At 50.3% G+C, this 18,087-nt stretch overlaps 1 protein-coding gene across 1 annotated transcript in view; it reads left to right on the forward strand.

Annotated features, from left to right (window-relative positions):
- LOC144611922 (nuclear receptor subfamily 4 group A member 1-like) overlaps positions 1-18,087 on the forward strand; it is a 39,415-nt gene that overhangs the window by 9,345 nt on the left and 11,983 nt on the right. The window contains exon 2 of the mRNA XM_078431254.1: positions 14,790-14,919. Within this exon, the coding sequence (XP_078287380.1) occupies positions 14,790-14,919 (130 nt within the window). The remainder of the gene's footprint in view (positions 1-14,789; positions 14,920-18,087) is intronic.

Below are 18,087 nucleotides of genomic sequence, written 5' to 3' on the forward strand. Positions count from 1 at the left end.
TCCGCTATCATTAAGAGCTCTATCCAGCTCTCTCTTGAATGCATTCAGAGAATTGGCCTCCACTGCCTTCTGAGGCAGAGAATTCCACAGATTCACAACTCTCTGACTGAAAAGGTTTTTCCTCATCTCTGTTCTAAATGACCAACCCCTTATTCTTAAACTGTGTGTGGCCCCTGGTTCTGGACTCCCCCAACATTGGGAACATGTTTCCTGCCTCTAACGTGTCCAACCCCTTAATAATCTTATACGTTTCCATAAGATCCCCTCTCATCCTTCTAAATTCCAGTGTATACAAGCCTAGTCGCCTCCAGTCTTCAACATATGACAGTCCCGCCATTCCGGGAATGAACCTAGTAAACCTACGCTGCACGCCCTCAATAGCCTACCCCCTTATTCTTAAACTTGTGGCCCCTTGTTCTGGACTCCCCAACATGTTTCCTGCGGGAGAAAGCAGGCCCTTTGGCCCACCGAGCCCGTGCCGACCAGCGATCACCCCGTACGCGAGCACTTTCCCACACACGCCAGGGACAATTCACCGTTTTTACCGGAGCCCGTTCACCTGCAAACTGCACGTCTTTGGAGTGCGGGAGGAAACCGGAAGCGCCCGGAGGAAATCCCACGTGGGTCACGGGGAGAACGTGCGGGGCAAACTCAGCGCCCGTGGTCAGGGTGGAACCCGGGCCGTTGCGCTGGGAGGCAGCAGCTCTACCCGCTGCGCCACCGCGTGCCGCCACACTTGAGGCGCTCAAGAAAGAACTGCGGAAAGTAATTCCCAGAAGTTAATGCTTCTTTCAAATGCTTCATTGTTTGGGAGTGGGGATTTGACCCTTCAATGGGAGATAATGGAAAACGGACTATATTTGAGTCTCAAAAAAATCTGCACGAAGGCTTAATTACTTTTTTCAATGGTTCTTGCATATCCGCTGAGCATAAAATAATCTGAATTCAGCCCCAAGGCTAATGCTGTTATTTGCCTGTTCATTTTTGGACTGATTCTCTGGGGAAAATGTTTCCCTGGGTCACTGAGTGTAGAAGTCTAAGAGTCAAGTGGCTTTTATAAATGCACTGTGCGTTGACAAGAGAGAGAGAGAGAGAGAGGGGAGAGGGGAGAGGAGAGGGAGGGAGAGGAGAGAGAGGGGGAGGAGAGAGAGGGGGAGGAGAGAGAGGGGGGAGAGGAGAGGGAGGGAGAGGAGAGAGAGGGGGGAGGAGAGAGAGGGGGAGGAGAGAGAGGGGGGAGAAGAGAGAGAGAGAGGGAGAAGAGAAGAGAGAGGGAGAAGAGAGAGAGAGGGAGGGGAGAGGAGAGAGAGAGGAGGAGAACAGAGAAGGGGAAGAAGAGAGAGAGAGGGGAGAAGAGAGAGAGAGGGAGAAGAGAGAGAGAGGAGAGAGGAGAGGGGAGAGGGAGAGGGGAGAGGAGAGAGAGAGAGGGGAGAAGAGAGAGAGAGAGGAGAGAGGAGAGGAGAGGGGAGAGGAGAGAGAGGGGGAGAAGAGAGAGAGAGAAGAGAGAGAGAGGGGAGAAGAGAGAGAGGGGGAAGAGAGAGAGAGGGGAGAGGAGAGAGAGGGGGAGAAGAGAGAGGGGGAGAGGAGAGAGAGAGAAGAGAGAGAGAGGGGAGAAGAGAGAGAGAGAGGGGAGAGGAGAGGGGAGAGGGAGAGGGGAGAGGAGAGAGAGAGAGAGGGGAAGAAGAGAGAGAGAGAGGAGAGAGGAGAGGAGAGGGGGAGAGGAGAGAGAGGGGGAGAAGAGAGAGAGAGGGGAGAAGAGAGAGAGGAAGAGAGAGAGAGGGTGGGGAGAGGAGAGGAGAGGGGAGAGGAGAGAGAGGGGAGAGGAGAGGAGAGAGAGAGAGAGAGGAGAGAGAGGGGGAGAAGAGAGAGAGAGGGGAGAGGAGAGGAGAGAGAGAGAGAGGGGAGAGGAGAGGAGAGGGGAGAGGAGAGAGGGGAGGAGAGAGAGAGGGGAGGAGAGAGAGAGAGAGGGGAGAAGAGAGAGAGAGAACGAGAGAGAGAACGAGAACGAACCAGTGAGATAAGATGCTGGTGGACACAAAATGCTGGAGTAACTCAGCGGGTCAGGCAGCATCTCGGGAGAGAAGGAATGGGTGACGTTTCGGGTCGAGACCCTTCTTCAGACTGATGTCAAGGGAGGGGGCGGGACAAAGATAGGATGTCGAAAAAATTGGTACAGATGTGGCTGTGGTTGCGAGTCTGGGTTAAAACTGGGTTAAAACAGATAAGATGCTGAACAAAAGTCCATCCCAGGGCTGATGTTTGCAGCACCAGTATTTTTTTTCCCCCCAGAGTATTCATTATTTAGCATTGTCAAGCACGTTGTGAAAAAAATATCCTCCCAAATGTAACTGTGAATGGAAGCAATGTACTATTGGCCTGCAAGTCCGATTACAGTGTGTAGAAAGGAACTTACACCGAAGATTGACGCAAAATGCTGGAGTAACTCAGCGGGTCAGAAGAGAGAGAGAGAGAGAGAGGGAAGAGAGAGAGGGGAGAAGAGAGAAGGAATGGGTGACGTTTCGGGTCGAGACCCTTCTTCAGACTGATCATTGTTTAGTTTTAGAATGGCGGTGCGTACAGGCTCGAAGGGCCGAATGGCCTCCTCCTGCACCTATTGTCTATTGTCTGTAGAGATACAGCGCGGAAACAGGCCCTTCGGCCCACCGAGTCCGCACTGACCAGCGATCCCCGCACACTAACACTAGTCCTGCACACACTCGGGACATTTCACATTTACACCAAGCCAATTAACCCGAAACCCGAAACGTCGAATTGACTTCGAGACCCGAAACGTCACCCATTTCTCTCTCCAGAGACGCTGCCTGACCCGCTGAGTTACTCCAGCATTTTGTGTTTACCTCACACCAGTTAGTTTAGTTTAGAAATACAGGCCGACGATCCCCACAAATTAACACGACCCTGCGCACACCAGGGGCAATTTCGCATTTGCACCAAGCCAATTAATCTGCAAACCTGCACGTCTTTGGAGTGTGGGGGACAAAGCGAAGATCTCGGAGATATGACATTATATACTTATTATATACATGATTACAGTTGAACCATCCACAGTGTACAAACACACGATAAAGGCGATAATGTGAGTAACATTTAGTGCAAGATGATATCCAGCAAAGTCCGATCAAAGATAGTCCAATATGTCCATATGCTGTCAGTTTTATTTTGTCTGGTTTAACTATTTTCTTGTTCATTATATTCTTTACAGTGCACTATGTTTACATATTCTGTTATGCTGCTGCACGTAAGAATTTCATTGTTCTAGCTGGCACTGATGACAGTAAAACACCATACACTCGTGAAGCATCTCAGACAATAGACAATAGGTGCAGGAGTAGGCCATTCGAGCCAGCACCGCCAGCATCTTGAGATGTTTTACCATTTTCAATGCAGAGCGTTGTTATATTTCAGCCAGAAGACAGAGTGCTGGAGTAACTCAGCGGGTCAGGCAGCATCTCTGGGGAACGTGGATAGGTGACGTTTCACAGAGTGCTGGAGTAACTCAGCGGGTCAGGCAGCATCTCTGGGGAACGTGGATAGGTGACGTTTCACAGAGTGCTGGAGTAACTCAGCGGGTCAGGCAGCATCTCTGGGGAACATGGATAGGTGACGTTTCACAGAGTGCTGGAGTAACTCAGCGGGTCAGGCAGCATCTGTGGAGAACATGGATAGGTGACGTTTCACAGAGTGCTGGAGTAACTCAGCGGGTCAGGCAGCATCTCTGGGGAACGTGGATAGGTGACGTTTCACAGAGTGCTGGAGTAACTCAGCGGGTCAGGCAGCATCTGTGGAGAACACGGATAGTTGACGTTTCACAGAGTGCTGGAGTAAGGTGGGGATCTTATAGAAACTTACAAAATTCTTAAGGGGTTGGACAGGCTAGATGCAGGAAGATTGTTCCCGATGTTGGGGAAGTCCAGAACAAGGGGTCACAGTTTAAGGATAAGGGGGAAGTCTTTTAGGACCGAGATGAGAAAGTTTTTTTTCACACAGAGAGTGGTGAATCTGTGGAATTCTCTGCCACAGAAGGTAGTTGAGGCCAGTTCATTGGCTATATTCAAGAGGGAGTTAGATGTGGCCCTTGTGGCTAAAGGGATCAGGGGGTATGGAGAGAAGGCAGGTACGGGATACTGAGTTGGATGATCAGTCATGATGGCCGAATGGCCTACTCCTGCACCTATTTTCTATGTTTCTATGTGACGTTTCACAGAGTGCTGGAGTAACTCAGCGGGTCAGGCAGCATCTGTGGAGAACATGGATAGGTAACGTTTCACAGAGTACTGGAGTAACTCAGTGGGTCAGGCAGCATCTGTGGAGAACATGGATAGGTGACGTTTCACAGAGTGCTGGAGTAACTCAGCGGGTCAGGCAGCATCTGTGGAGAACATGGATAGGTGACGTTTCACAGAGTGCAGGAGTAACTCAGCGGGTCAGGCAGCATCTCTGGAGAACATGGATAGGTGACGTTTAAAGTCGGGACCCTTCTTTCAGCCATGTCAGTTCTGAATCATAACGGTGGCTCAGCGGTGGAGTTGCAGCCTCACAGCACCAGAGACCTGGGTTCAATCCTGACTATGGGTGCTGTCTAGACGGAGTTTATACGTTCTCCCCGTGCCCTTAGCTTAGTTTAGTTTGGAAACACAGCACAGAAACAGGCCCTTCGGCCCACCGAGTCCGTGCCGACCAGCGATCCCCGCACACTAGCACTATCCTACACACACCAGGGACAATTTACATTCTTTACCGAAGCCAATTAACCTCCAAACCAGCACGTCTTCGGAGTGTGGGAGGAAACCGGAGCGCCCGGAGAAAACCCACGCGATCACGGGGAGAAGGAACAGTCTGAAGAAGGGTCTCGACCCGAAATGTCACCCATTCCTTCTCTCCCGAGATGCTGCCTGTCCCGCTGAGTTACTCCAGCATTTTGTGTCTACCTTCGATTTCAACCACCATCTGCAGTTCTTTCCCACACAAACGATGTTAAGCTGTCCCTTCTGAACTATCCTTCTGTACTCCAAAGACGTACAGGTATGTAAGTTAATTGGCTGGGTAAATGTAAAAATTGTCCCTAGTGGGTGTAGGATAGTGTTAATGTACGGGGATCGCTGGGCGGCACGGACTTGGTGGGCCGAAAAGGCCTGTTTCCGGCTGTATATATATGATATGATATGATATGATATCAAAGCTGAAACATAACGTTTGAACGGTTAATGGTAACTTTGTGTTTAATATCTATGCAACTGGTGGCACAGCGGTAGAGTTGTTGCCTCTCGGCGCCAGAGATCCCGGTTCGATCCCGACTACGGTGTGCTGTCTGCACGGAGTTTGTACGTTCTCCCCGTGGCCCGCGTGGGTTTTCTCCAAGATCTTCGGTTTCCTCCCACCCTCCAATGTTGTACAGATTTGTAGATGAATTGGCTTGGTATAAATGTAAATTGTCCCCAGTGTGTGTGTAGGATAGTGTTAGTGTGCGGGGATCGCTGGGCGGCGCGGACCCGGTGGGCCGAAGGGCCTGTTTTTTGCGCTGTACCTCTAAAACTGAACCAAACTGATATTTGGCATCTGAAGATCCCCTTTCTCAGCTTGTGGTTGAAACTGCCAACACAACTCGGGATATGGGGGAATACCAAGGTGATTGGATTTCTAAGAGAGACCTTTTTTATATCTTTCTCGTGACTCACTCGTGACTAACCCGTGCTTTGACTGAAAGCCAATATCTTCCGAATTCCCCCACCTACACAATCAGTTGCTCACACATAAATTTTAGAGTCTGCAAGTTTAGATTTAGAGATACAGCGCGGAAACAGGCCCTTCGGCCCACCGGGTCCGCGCCGACCAGCGATCCCCGCACACTAACACTATCCTACACACACACTGGGGACAATTTACACTTATACCAACCCCATTGGCCTACAAACCTGTGCGTCTTTGGAGTGTGGGAGGAAACCGGAGCACCCGGAGAAAGCCCACGTGGTCACGGGGAGAACGTGCAAACTCCGTACAGACGGCGCCCGTAGTTGGGATTGGACCTTGACCACCACCAGAGAAAATGTCTTCTTCCAGCTACCCTGGCAAAGTCTTTAGTCCCTTTAAGCAGCTCAATTAGATCATCCTACAATCTCCTTTAAATGACACAATATAAGTCTATACCTAACTTAGTCCAGACCCAAAGGGTCCTGCTGTGAAAAGTCGTCTATCCACGTTGCCTGAGGTCATCTGTCACCGGCCCCAATTTGTCCTCTTTATTTTCTTTGCTTCCAGTGTTTCCCCCGCTCTCCCGACTACAGTCAGCCTGAAAAAAGATCCCGACCTGAATCGTCACCTACCCATGTTCCCCACAGATGCTGCTTGACCCGCTGAGTTACTCCAGCACTCTGTAAAACGTCACCTATCCATGTTCTCCACAGATGCTGCCTGACCCGCTGAGTTACTCCAGCACTCTGTGAAACGTCACCTATCCATGTTCTCCACAGATGCTGCCTGACCCGCTGAGTTACTCCAGCACTCTGTGAAACGTCACCTATCCATGTTCTCCAGAGATGCTGCCTGACCCGCTGAGTTACTCCAGCACTCTGTGAAACGTCACCTATCCATGTTCCCCACAGATGCTGCCTGACCCGCTGAGTTACTCCAGCACTCTGTGAAACGTCACCTATCCATGTTCTCCACAGATGCTGCCTGACCCGCTGAGTTACTCCAGCACTCTGTGAAACGTCACCTATCCATGTTCTCCACAGATGCTGCCTGACCCGCTGAGTTACTCCAGCACTCTGTGAAACGTCACCTATCCATGTTCTCCACAGATGCTGCCTGACCCCGCTGAGTTACTAAACATAGAAACATAGAAAATAGGTGCAGGAGGAGGCCATTTGGCCCTTCGAGCCAGCACCGCCATTCACTGTGATCATGGCTGATCATCCACAATCAGTAACCCGTGCCTGCCTTCTCCCCATATCCCTTGATTCCACTAGCCCCCAGAGCTCTATCTAACTCTCTTTTAAATTCATCTAGTGAATTGGCCTCCACTGCCCACTGTGGCAGAGAATCCCACAGATTCACAACTCTCTGGGTGAAACTGTTTATTTTTCTCACCTCAGTTTTAAATGGCCTCCCCTTTATTCTCAAACTGTGTGTGGCCCCTGGTTCTGGACTCCTGGTTCTGGACTACTCCAGCAGTCTGTGTCCCCAGGTATAGACGATGCCACTGTGCTGTAACATGGAAACATAGAACACAGGTGCAGGGTTAGGCCATTCGGCCCTTCGAGCCCACTCTACCCACTATTAGCTGGGGCTCTTTCACTGCCACCAGCTCAGCAAGTCCTTGTGCTGTGTGAAAGACACTTCTGAGCTTTCACTGAATCTCACCCCGGGCGTGGAAGAACCACTTGGCGTGATTAACAAAAGACCACAGCTAAACAGAGACCACAGGCATGTCGATTGGCGAAGCTGTCACACTATGCTGGATGTCTGGAACTTGGAGGACATGTCAGTCAAGGACATGCACAGGGATTTAAAGTTGGAGACCATCACAGATGAATCTGGAGCTTTCCAACATGTAAAACTCTTAAGGGATTGGACAGGCTGGATGCAGGAAAAATGTTCCCCATGTTGGGGGGAGTCCAGAACCAGGGTTAAACCACACAGTTTAAGAATAAGGGGTCGGCCATTTAGGACTGAGACGAGGAAAAACTTCTTCACCCAGAGAGGTTTGAATCTGTGGAATTCTCTGCCACAGAAGGCAGTGGAGGCCAATTCACTGGATGTTTTCAAGAGAGAGTTAGATTTGGCTCTTAGGGCTAACGGAATCAAGGGTTATGGGGAGAAAGCAGGAACGTGGTACTGATTGTGGATGATCAGCCATGATCACATTGAATGGCGGTGCTGGCTCAAAGGGCCGAATGGCCTACTCCTGCACCTATTTTCTATGTTTCTAACAGGCTTGAGATGAAGGGTGAGAATGCAGCCTTGCCCAGAGTAGGTGAATCGAGGACCAGAGGACATAGGTTCAAGGTGAGGGGGAAAATATTTAATAGGAATCTGAGGGGTAATTTTCTTCACACAGAGGGTGGTGGGTGTAAGGAACGAGCTGCCAGAGGAGGTAGTTGAGGCTGGGACTATCCCAACGTTTAAGAAACAGTTAGACAGGTACATGGATAGGGCAGGTTTGGAGGGATATGGGTTAGTTGGGCCGAAGGGCCTGTTTCCACGCTGAATCACTCCACGACTGTATGACTCTCTGTTTATTTATCCCTGGTCATTTATGGAGGTCCCACTGACAAAACAGGATTGGATTAACTGTCAAAGAGAGCACAGGCCAAGAGGTCCATAATCAATGGGTCAATGGTTTTTTCATTGTCACGTGCACGAGGTGCAGTGAATGCACTTGTTGCCTACAGCTGAGCCAGACTACCCCCGTACATTAGCACAATCACCCCGGCCAGAGCAGACTGTATGGTCAGGGACAGCCCGCTGCCTCTAGATACGAGAGGCGCCATTTTGGCGCCATTTTACGGCCGCAAAGGTCCATTGCAGTCGTCCTCTCTGCGGACCCCCCCCCGTCCCTCTCCACGCCTGGCCCTCGTCAGCCTCCGTTACCCAGCTCAACACGACACCATTCAGTTATTGGCAAGCGCACAGAAAGTGTTTTACAAGATGGGCCAACCTGGTTTCGAACTAACCGAGCTCTTTCCAGTCATCTTATATTTTCATGAGTTCATCAATTCTCGGAGCAGAATTAGGTGCTTCGGACCATCAAGTCCACTCCAACATTCAATCACGGCTGATCTATCTCTCCCCCTCAGCCCCATTCTCCTGCCTTCTCCCCGTAACCCCTGATAGTCCGAGGGTCTCCAATGAGGTGGATAGTAGTCCAGCACTGCTCTCTGGTTGTGGTAGGACGGTTCAGTTGCCTGATAACAGCCGGGAAGAAACTGTCCCTGAATCTGGAGCTGTGCGTTTTCACACTTCTGTACCTCTTGCCCGATGGGAGAGGGGAGAAGAGGGAGTGGCCGGGGTGAGACTGGTCCTTGATTATGCTGCTGGCCTTGCCGAGGCAGCGTGAGGTGTAGATGGAGTCGGTGGAAGGGAGGTTGGTTTGTGTGATGGTCTGGGCTGCTGGCCTTGCCGAGGCAGCGTGAGGTGTAGATGGAGTCAGTGGAAGGGAGGTTGGTTTGTGTGATGGTCTGGGCTGCTGGCCTTGCCGAGGCAGCGTGAGGTGTAGATGGAGTCGGTGGAAGGGAGGTTGGTTGGTGTGATGGTCTGGGCTGCTGGCCTTGCCGAGGCAGCGTGAGGTGTAGATGGAGTCGGTGGAAGGGAGGTTGGTTGGTGTGATGGTCTGGGCTGTGTCCATAACTCTCTGCGATTTCTTGCAGTCTTGGATGGATCTGTTCCCAGACCAGGCTGTGATGCATCCTGATAAAATAAAATATATATCTTTTTTTATATCAAAAAATACTTTATTCAAGTAATAAATATCATTTACAAAACATCTTTTTTAAACAAGCCCATCTGACATTTCCGGAGGTTACACATTCAATACAGGCATTTACTTCCAAATTTACATACATTTACTTACATTTACAGACATTAACCCAGTATCCCTTATTTGGAGGGGCGTCTCTCTCCACCACACCCTGCCCCCCCCATGTCCAGCAGCGGAAGGACCCTCGACTGTGGTCCTCCCCCACAGGGCCTTGGTGTTGGCTGCACCGAGCTTCAGTGTGTCCCTCAGCACGTACTCCTGCAGTCTGCAGCGGGCCCAGTCAGCAACATTCCTTGACGGACAGCTCGCTCCGCTGGGAGGCCAACAAGGATCGGGCAGACCAAAGAGCGTCTTTCACCGAGTTGATGACCTTCCAGCAGCACTCGATGTCGGTCTCTGAATGCGTCCCTGGGAACAGCCCGTAGATCACAGAGTCCTCTGTGACGGAGCTGCTCGGAATGAATCGTGACAGAGACCCCCGCAGACCTCTCCAGACTCTCTTTGCAAATCCACACTCTGTGAAGAGGTGGGCCACCGTCTCCTCTCCGTAGCAGCCGTCCCGGAGGCAGCGTGCGCCGGTAGTGAGGTTCCGGCGGTGCAGGAAGGATCTGACTGGGAGGGCTCCCCTCACCGCCAGCCAAGCCAGGTCTTGGTGCTTGTTGGTGAGTACTGGCGATGAGGCATTTTGCCAGACAAGCTGGGCAGTCTGCTCTGGGAACCACGCCACAGGATCCATGGAGTCATTCCCCTGCAGTGCCTGCAGGACGTTCCGTGCTGACCACTGCCCGATGGACTTGTGGTCAAAGGTGTTGGTCCGGAAGAACCTGTCCACAAACGACAGATGGTTCGGCAATGTCCAGCTGACTGGTACATTGCGTGGCATCTGCGCCAGGCCCATCCTTCGCAACACCGGGGACAGGTAGAACCTCAGCAGGTAGTGGCATTTGGTGCCCACGTGCCTTGGCTCTACGCTCCGCCTGATGCAGCCGCACACGAAGGTGGCCATCAGGATGAGGGCGACGTTGGGCACGCTTTTACCCCCGTTGTCTGCCGACTTGTGCATTGTGCCCCGTCGCACCCGGTCCATCGCCGACCCCCAGATGAAGTGGAAGATAAAATTCTTTCTACGGCGCATCTGTAGAAGTTGGTGAGAGTTGTTGGGGACATGCCGAACCTCCTAGATGACGGGCAACTCACTTTTAAACTAACCGAGCTATTTCCAATCATCTTGTATTTTCGTTCGCCTGTTTATCAGCATTGTAACGTATTTTCACAAGATACCAGCACTTGGAGGGAGAATGGCATTTAAATTATATGCTGCCGTTTAATGAGAAAACAGTGTTTCTTCCCGGCTGTTATCAGGCAACTGAACCATCCTACCACAACCAGAGAGCAGTGCTGAACTACTATCTACCTCATTGGTGACCCCCAGACTATCCTTGATCGGACTTTGCTGGCTTTACCTCGCACTAAACGTTATTCCCTTTATCATGTATCTGTACACTGTGGACGGCTCGATTGTAATCATGCGTTGTCTTTCCGCTGACTGGTTAGCACGTGCAACGAAAAGCTTTTCACTGTACCTCGGTACACGTGACAATAAACGAAGTAAACGACACTAAGCTAGGTGTGTGGCAAGCTGTTGGAGTGGCCCTTCTGTGAAAGATATGACCAGCAGTGAACCACTGGCTCATTGATCATATATCAATGCCGTGTAAACGCTGGATTTTCCTGGTATGTTTTCAAACATAAACTGGACAAGCACGGTGGCGCAGCGGTAGAGACCCCGGTTCGATCCCGACTACGGGGGCCGTCTGTACGGAGTTTTGTACGTTCTCCCCGTGGCCTGCGTGGGTTTTCTCCGAGATCTTCGGTGTCCTCCCGCACTCCAAAGACGTGCGGGTTTGTAGGTTAATTGGCTTGGTGTGTGTGCAAATTGCCCCCAGTGTGTAGTATATGTAGGATAGTGTCAGTGTGCGGGGATCGCAGGTCGGTGCGGACACGGTGGGCCGAAGGGCCTGTTTCCGCGCTGTATCTCTGAACTAAATAAATCCGTTTTTTTAATATCAGGTAACATTGACCACACAGCTATTCAGCACAGCTGTGACATTGTATCTTGAGCGGGGCAAGGAGGAGTTGGCACAGAGACACAAGGCAGTTGTCTAGCAAGTGTTCTGACTTTGTACGAATGGGCCGTTTGCTGGGCAACTAGACAGGCAGGCACATTATCCTTGTGCAAGGATTGTTTAGCGTAGCAGCGTAGGTTTACTAGGTTAATTCCCGGAATGGCGGGACTATCATATGTTGAAAGACTGGAGTGACTAGGCTTGTATACACTGGAATTTAGAAGGATGAGAGGAGATCTTATCGAAACGTATAAGATTATTAAGGGGTTGGACACGTTAGAGGCAGGAAACATGTTCCCGATGTTGGGGGAGTCCAGAACAAGGGGCCACAGTTTAAGAATAAGGGGTAGGCCATTTAGAACTGAGATGAGGAAAAACCTTTTCAGTCAGAGAGTTGTGAATCTGTGGATTTCTCTGCCTCAGAAGGCAGTGGAGGCCAATTCTCTGAATGCATTCAAGAGAGAGCTGGATAGAGCTCTTAAGGATAGCGGAGTCAGGGGGTATGGGGAGAAGGCAGGAACGGGGTACTGATTGAGAATGATCAGCCATGATCACATTGAATGGCGGTGCTGGCTCGAAGGGCCGAATGGCCTCCTCCTGCACCTATTGTCTATTGTCTATTGTCTATTTATTAAGTTCAAAATGGATAAATGCTTTAACATAATGGCCATCGTTCCATTGATCACTGGATCAAAACTCATCCCCCAGGCACTGCCAGACATAGTGGTGGAGGCAGATTACATTGTGGTTTTTTAAAGGGGCTCGGATAAAAATTTGACGGTAAAATGCTTGCAGGAAAGTTCATCACAAAATGCTGGAGTAACTCAGCGGGTCAGGCAGCATCTTGGAGTGAAGGAATGGGTGACGTTTCGGGTCGAGACCCTTCTTCAGATGGTGTGCCTGACCCGCTGAGTTACTCCAGCATTTTGTGATACCTTCGATTTGTACCGGCATCTGCAGTTATTTTCCCGCAGGAAAGTTTAGTTTAGTTGAGACCCTTCGCCAGACCAAAGATACTAGAGGAGCAAGATGAACCACTCCGTTGAAATCGCCTATACTGAAGTGTAGCACGCAAAGGAGCGTAACGGCCGCCATTTTAATAAGCAAAACCCGCCGTTCACTCTGCCTCTCGCAGTGTAATCAGTGTTCTGGGGGAACAGTATGTGTGATGATACCATTAAAATGCAGAATATATCTCATCTATCAACTCACAGATTTTTGTTATTTTTCTTTTAAAATGTTTCTGCAAGTTTCTGCCTACTAAAATGGCCGCCGTGACGTACTACGGTTTTTAGGGTCGTGTGGTCTATCTTGCTCCTCTAGTATGTTTGGTTGTTAGGGTCGAGTGGTCTATCTTGCTCCTCTAGTAGCTTTGCTTCAGACTGATGTCAGGGGAGGGGGCGGGACAGAGATAGGATGTAGTCGGAGACAGGAAGACTAGTGGGAGAACTGGGGATGGGGAGGGGCAGAGGAACTATCTGAAGTTAGAGAAGTCAATGTTCGTACCGCGGGGGTGTGAGCTCCCAAGCGAAATATGAGATGCTGTTCCTGCAGTTTGCGTTGGGCCTCACTCTGACAGTGGAGGAGGCCCAGGACAGAAAGGTCAGTGTGGGAGTGGGAGGGGGAGTTGAAGTGGTCTCCCAGTGGCTCAGCAGCCACTGAGTTACTCCAGCATTTACTCCAGCGATGATCTTTTGCCCAGGGTGGAAAAGTCAAATAGTAGTTTAGATTTAGTGCAGGTTTACTTTAGAGACACAGCGCGGAAACAGGCCCTTCGGCCCACCGAGTCCAGGCCGAGCAGTGATTGCCACGCACACTAGCACTATCCCACACACGCACACACACACACGAGAGACAATTTACAATTTTCACCTAAGCCAATTCACCGACAAACCTGTACGTCTTTGGAGCGTGGGAGGAAACCGGAGCGCCCGGAGGCAATCCGTACACTAGTGGAGCAGTGCTCTGGATTGCTCCCGCACTGCAAAGACATGCAGGTTTGTAGTTTCATTGGCTTTGGTAAGAATTGTAAATTGGCCCTGGTGTGTGTGGGGTAGCGATCGCTGGCCAACGCGGACCCGGTGGGCCGATGGGCCTGAAACCACGCTCTGTCAATTGGACTCGGGCACCACGGCCTTCCGCGGCAATAGACAATAGACAATAGACAATAGACAATAAACAATAGACAATAGGTGCAGGAGGAGGCCATTCAGCCCTTCGAGCCGGCACCACCATTCAATGTGATCATGGCTGATCACTCTCAATCAGTACCCCGTTCCTGCCTTCTCCCCATACCCCCTGACTCCGCTATCCTTAAGAGCTCTATCCAGCTCTCTCTTGAATGCATTCAGAGAATTGGCCTCCACTGCCTTCTGAGGCAGAGAATTCCACAGATTCACAACTCTCTGACTGAAAAAGTTTTTCCTCATCTCCGTTCTAAATGGCCTACCCCTTATTCGTAAACTGTGGCCCCTGGTTCTGGACTCCCCCAACATTGGGAACATGTTTCCTGCCTCCAACGTGTCCAACCCCTTAATAATCTTATACGTTTCGATAAGATTCCCTCTCATCCTTCTAAATTCCAGTGTATACAAGCCGAGTCGCTCCAGCCTTTCAACATACGACAGTCCCGCCATTCCGGGAATTAACCTGGTAAACCTACGCTGCACGCCCTCAATAGCAAGAATATCCTTCCTCAGATTTGGAGACCAAAACTGCACACAGTACTCCAGGTGCAGTCTCACTAGGGCCCTGTACAACTGCAGAAGGACCTCTTTGCTCCTATACTCAACTCCTCTTGTTATGAAGGCCAACATTCCATTGGCTTTCTTCACTGCCTGCTGTACCTGCATGCTTCCTTTCAGTGACTGGTGCACTAGGACACCCAGATCTCGCGGCAATGAATTCCAAACACTAGTCGTACGTTAACCCACCCTTTCCTGGGACCGTCTTTGTAAACCTCATCTGGACCTTCTCCAGTGCCAGCACGTCCTTCCTCAGATGTGGGGCCCAAATCTCTGGACCGGTACGAGAGGGGTGGCGGGGGGGGGGGGGGGGGGGGATGTGTGCGGAGAGGTTTGTCGGTGGATTTATGCGCGCACGCGTGCATCTGTTGCATTCGTTTGGCAACGGGCTCGCCCTCACGGGTGTGTTTCCACTTGTTTCCGTAGCGCACCGTTCAGAAAAATGCCAAGTACGTTTGCCTTGCGAACAAAGACTGTCCCGTAGATAAACGGCGGCGTAACCGATGCCAATTTTGCCGCTTTCAGAAATGCCTTGTCGTGGGCATGGTGAAAGAAGGTAAGTGTTTGAGCAACTCTGGATTATATACAAATGCACAGGTTCTGTTGTCGGCCATCAGTCCCATTCATTGCACCAGGCTTTCCGCCAACACCAGTGATCTGGTTTACACACAGCGTTAGAGTGTGTAGGAAGATGACCGCAGAGAGAAAGCCAAGAGCCCTCGGGGAGACGAGGAGGTGGCGCACAGTTTCAAAGACCCGCTGTAGCGTGGGCGGTCACGGTGGCGCAGCGGTAGAGTTGCCGCCTCACGGCGCCAGAGATCCAGTGTTCCATCCTGACTACGGGTGCTGCCCGAACAGAGTTTGTACGTTCTCCCCGTGACCTGCGTGGGTTTTCTCCGGGTGCTCCGGTTTCCCCCCACACTCCAAAGACGCGCAGGTTTGTAGGTTAATTGGCTTCGGTAAGAATTATAAATTGTCCCCAGTGTGTGTGGGATAGTGTTAGATTTTTGTTTTAGGTTTAGAGATGCAGCGCGGAAACAGGCCCTTCGGCCCACCAGGTCCGCGCCGACCAGCGATCCCCGCACACTAACACTATCCTACACACACTAGGGACAATTTTTACATTTGCCCAGCCAATTAACCTACGTACCTGCACGTCTTTGGAGTGTGGGAGGAAACCGAAGATCTCGGACAAAACCCACGCAGGTCACGGGGAGAACGTAGTGTGCGTGGATCGCTGGTCGGCGCGGACTCGATGGGCCGAAGGGCCTGTTTCCGCGCTGTATCTCCAAACTAAACTAAACTAATCTAAACCTCTGACAATCCTCATGCTTTAGCAAGTCAGCGCAGTCAAGCTGGTCACGTTGATCTGTTTAATAAGCCCGAAATATTGACACCAGCAGCCACTTTCTCAGTTGACAATCCATAGGTTTGAATCATTGATCTGCAAACTCAAACCCCACCCAGAACATGTGAGATTTTAAATTAGGTTTTAAGAATCTCTGAGTGTGACAAAGCTGGAGTCATAAATCAGCTGGGTAAAGAGAACAACAAGGACATTTTGCAGCGTTGGCACAAACTGCTCAATGCGATAAGGGATCGTGCAGGAACAATGCGTAAAACATGGTGCCGCTGCTGGGAATTGGAGCCTGGTGGAACATAGAAGGCACAGAAGTCACCGAGAAAGCATTTTACCGCGATGCATCACGGCGTGTTTTGGGAACAGCTCCATCCAAGGCCGCAAGAAATTGCAGAGAGTTGTGGACGCAGCCCAGACCATCACACAAACCAACCTCCCTTCCACCGACTCCATCTACACGTCACGCTGCCTCGGCAAGGCCAGCAGCATAATCAAGGACCAGTCTCACCCCGGCCACTCCCTCTTCTCCCCTCTCCCATCGGGGCAAGAGGTACAGAAGTGTGAAAACGCACACCTCCAGATTCAGGGACAGTTTCTTCCCGGCTGTTATCAGGCAACTGAACCATCCTACCACAACCAGAGAGCAGTGCTGGACTACCATCCACCTCTTTGGTGACCCTCGGACTATCCTTGATCGGACTTTGCTGGCTTTACCTTGCACCGAACGTTACTCCCTTATCATGTATCTGTACACTGTGGACGGCTCGATTGTAATCGTGTGTTGTCTTTCCGCTGACTGGTCAGCACGCAACAAAAGCTTTTCACTGTACCTCGGTACACGTGACAATAAACTAAACTGAAATGGAAACATTCTGGACAGCAGCTTCTGCAAAGTGTATTCGGAAAATCTGTGGAGCACTTGTACGTTTGGCTAGTGCGCAAAAGTTGACGAATGACAAATCTCGCTTTGAAGCTGAGATTCAACTAAAGGGAGTCAATCCAAGGAAGAGGCATATAAATTGGCTGGAGGAAGCAGCAAACCAGAGGACTGGGAGAAATTTAGAACTCAACAGAGGAAGACAAAGGAGTTAATTTAGAGGGGGGGAAAAAGAGCATGAAAGAAAGCTTGCGGGGAATATAAAAACTGACCCTAAAAGCTTCTTTAGATATGTAAACAGGAAAAGATTAGTGAAGACAAATGTAGGTCCCTTACAATCAGAGACAGGTGAATTTATAATGGGAAACAAAGAAATGGCAGAACAGTTAAACGAGTACTTTGGTTCTGTCTTCACTGAGGAAGACACAAACAATCTCCCGGAAATACTAGGGGACCGAGGATCTAGTGGGAGGGAGGAACTGAAGGGAATCCACATTAGTCAGAAAATGGTATTAGGTAAACTGTTGGGACTGAAGGCAGATAACTTCCCAGGGCCTGATGGTCTGCATCCCAGAGTACTCAAGGAATTGACCCTAGAAATTGTGGATCATTTTCCAATGTTCTCTCGACTGGATCAGTTCCTGTGGACTGGAGGGTAGCCAATGTAACCCCACTTTTTAAGAAAGGAGGGAGAGAGAAAACGGGGAATTATGGACCAGTTAGCCTTACATCGGTAGAGGGGAAGATGCTGGAGTCGATTATTAAAGATGTTATAGCAGCGCATTTGGAAAGCAGTGACAGGATCGGTCAAAGTCAGCATGGATTTATGAAGGGGAAATCATGCTTGACTAATCTTCTGGAATTTTTTGAGGATGTAACAAGTAGAATGGATACGGGAGACCCAGTGTACGTGGTGTGGCTGGACTTTCAAAAAGCCTTTGACAAGGTCCCACACAAGAGATTAGTGTGCAAAATTAAAGCACATGGTATTGGGGGTAGGGTATTGACATGGATAGAGAACTGGTTGGCAGACAGAAAGCAAAGAGTAGGAATTAACGGGTCCTTTTCAGTATGGCAGGCAGTGACTAGTGGGGTACCACAAGGCTCGGTGCTGGGACCCCAGTTATTTACAATATATATTAACGATTTAGACGAGGGAATTAAATGTGACATCTTCAAGTTTGTGGATGACACAAAGCTGGGTGGCAATGTGAGCTGCGATGAGGATGCTATAAGGCTGCAGGGTGACTTGGATAGGTTGGATGAGTGGGCAGATGCATGGCAGATGCAGTATAATGTGGATAAATGTGAGGTTATCCACTTTGGTGGCAGGAACAGGAAGGCAGATTGTTAGCTGAATGGTGTCAAGTTAGGAGAAGGGGAGGTGCATCGAGACCTGGGTGTGCTTGTACATCAGCCACTGAAAGTAAGCGTGCAGGTACAGCAGGCAGTGAAGAAAGCTAATGGCATGTTGGCCTTCATTGCGA

Source organism: Rhinoraja longicauda, chromosome 42, assembly GCF_053455715.1.
Source record: "Rhinoraja longicauda isolate Sanriku21f chromosome 42, sRhiLon1.1, whole genome shotgun sequence".
Classification (NCBI taxonomy): domain Eukaryota; kingdom Metazoa; phylum Chordata; class Chondrichthyes; order Rajiformes; family Arhynchobatidae; genus Rhinoraja; species Rhinoraja longicauda.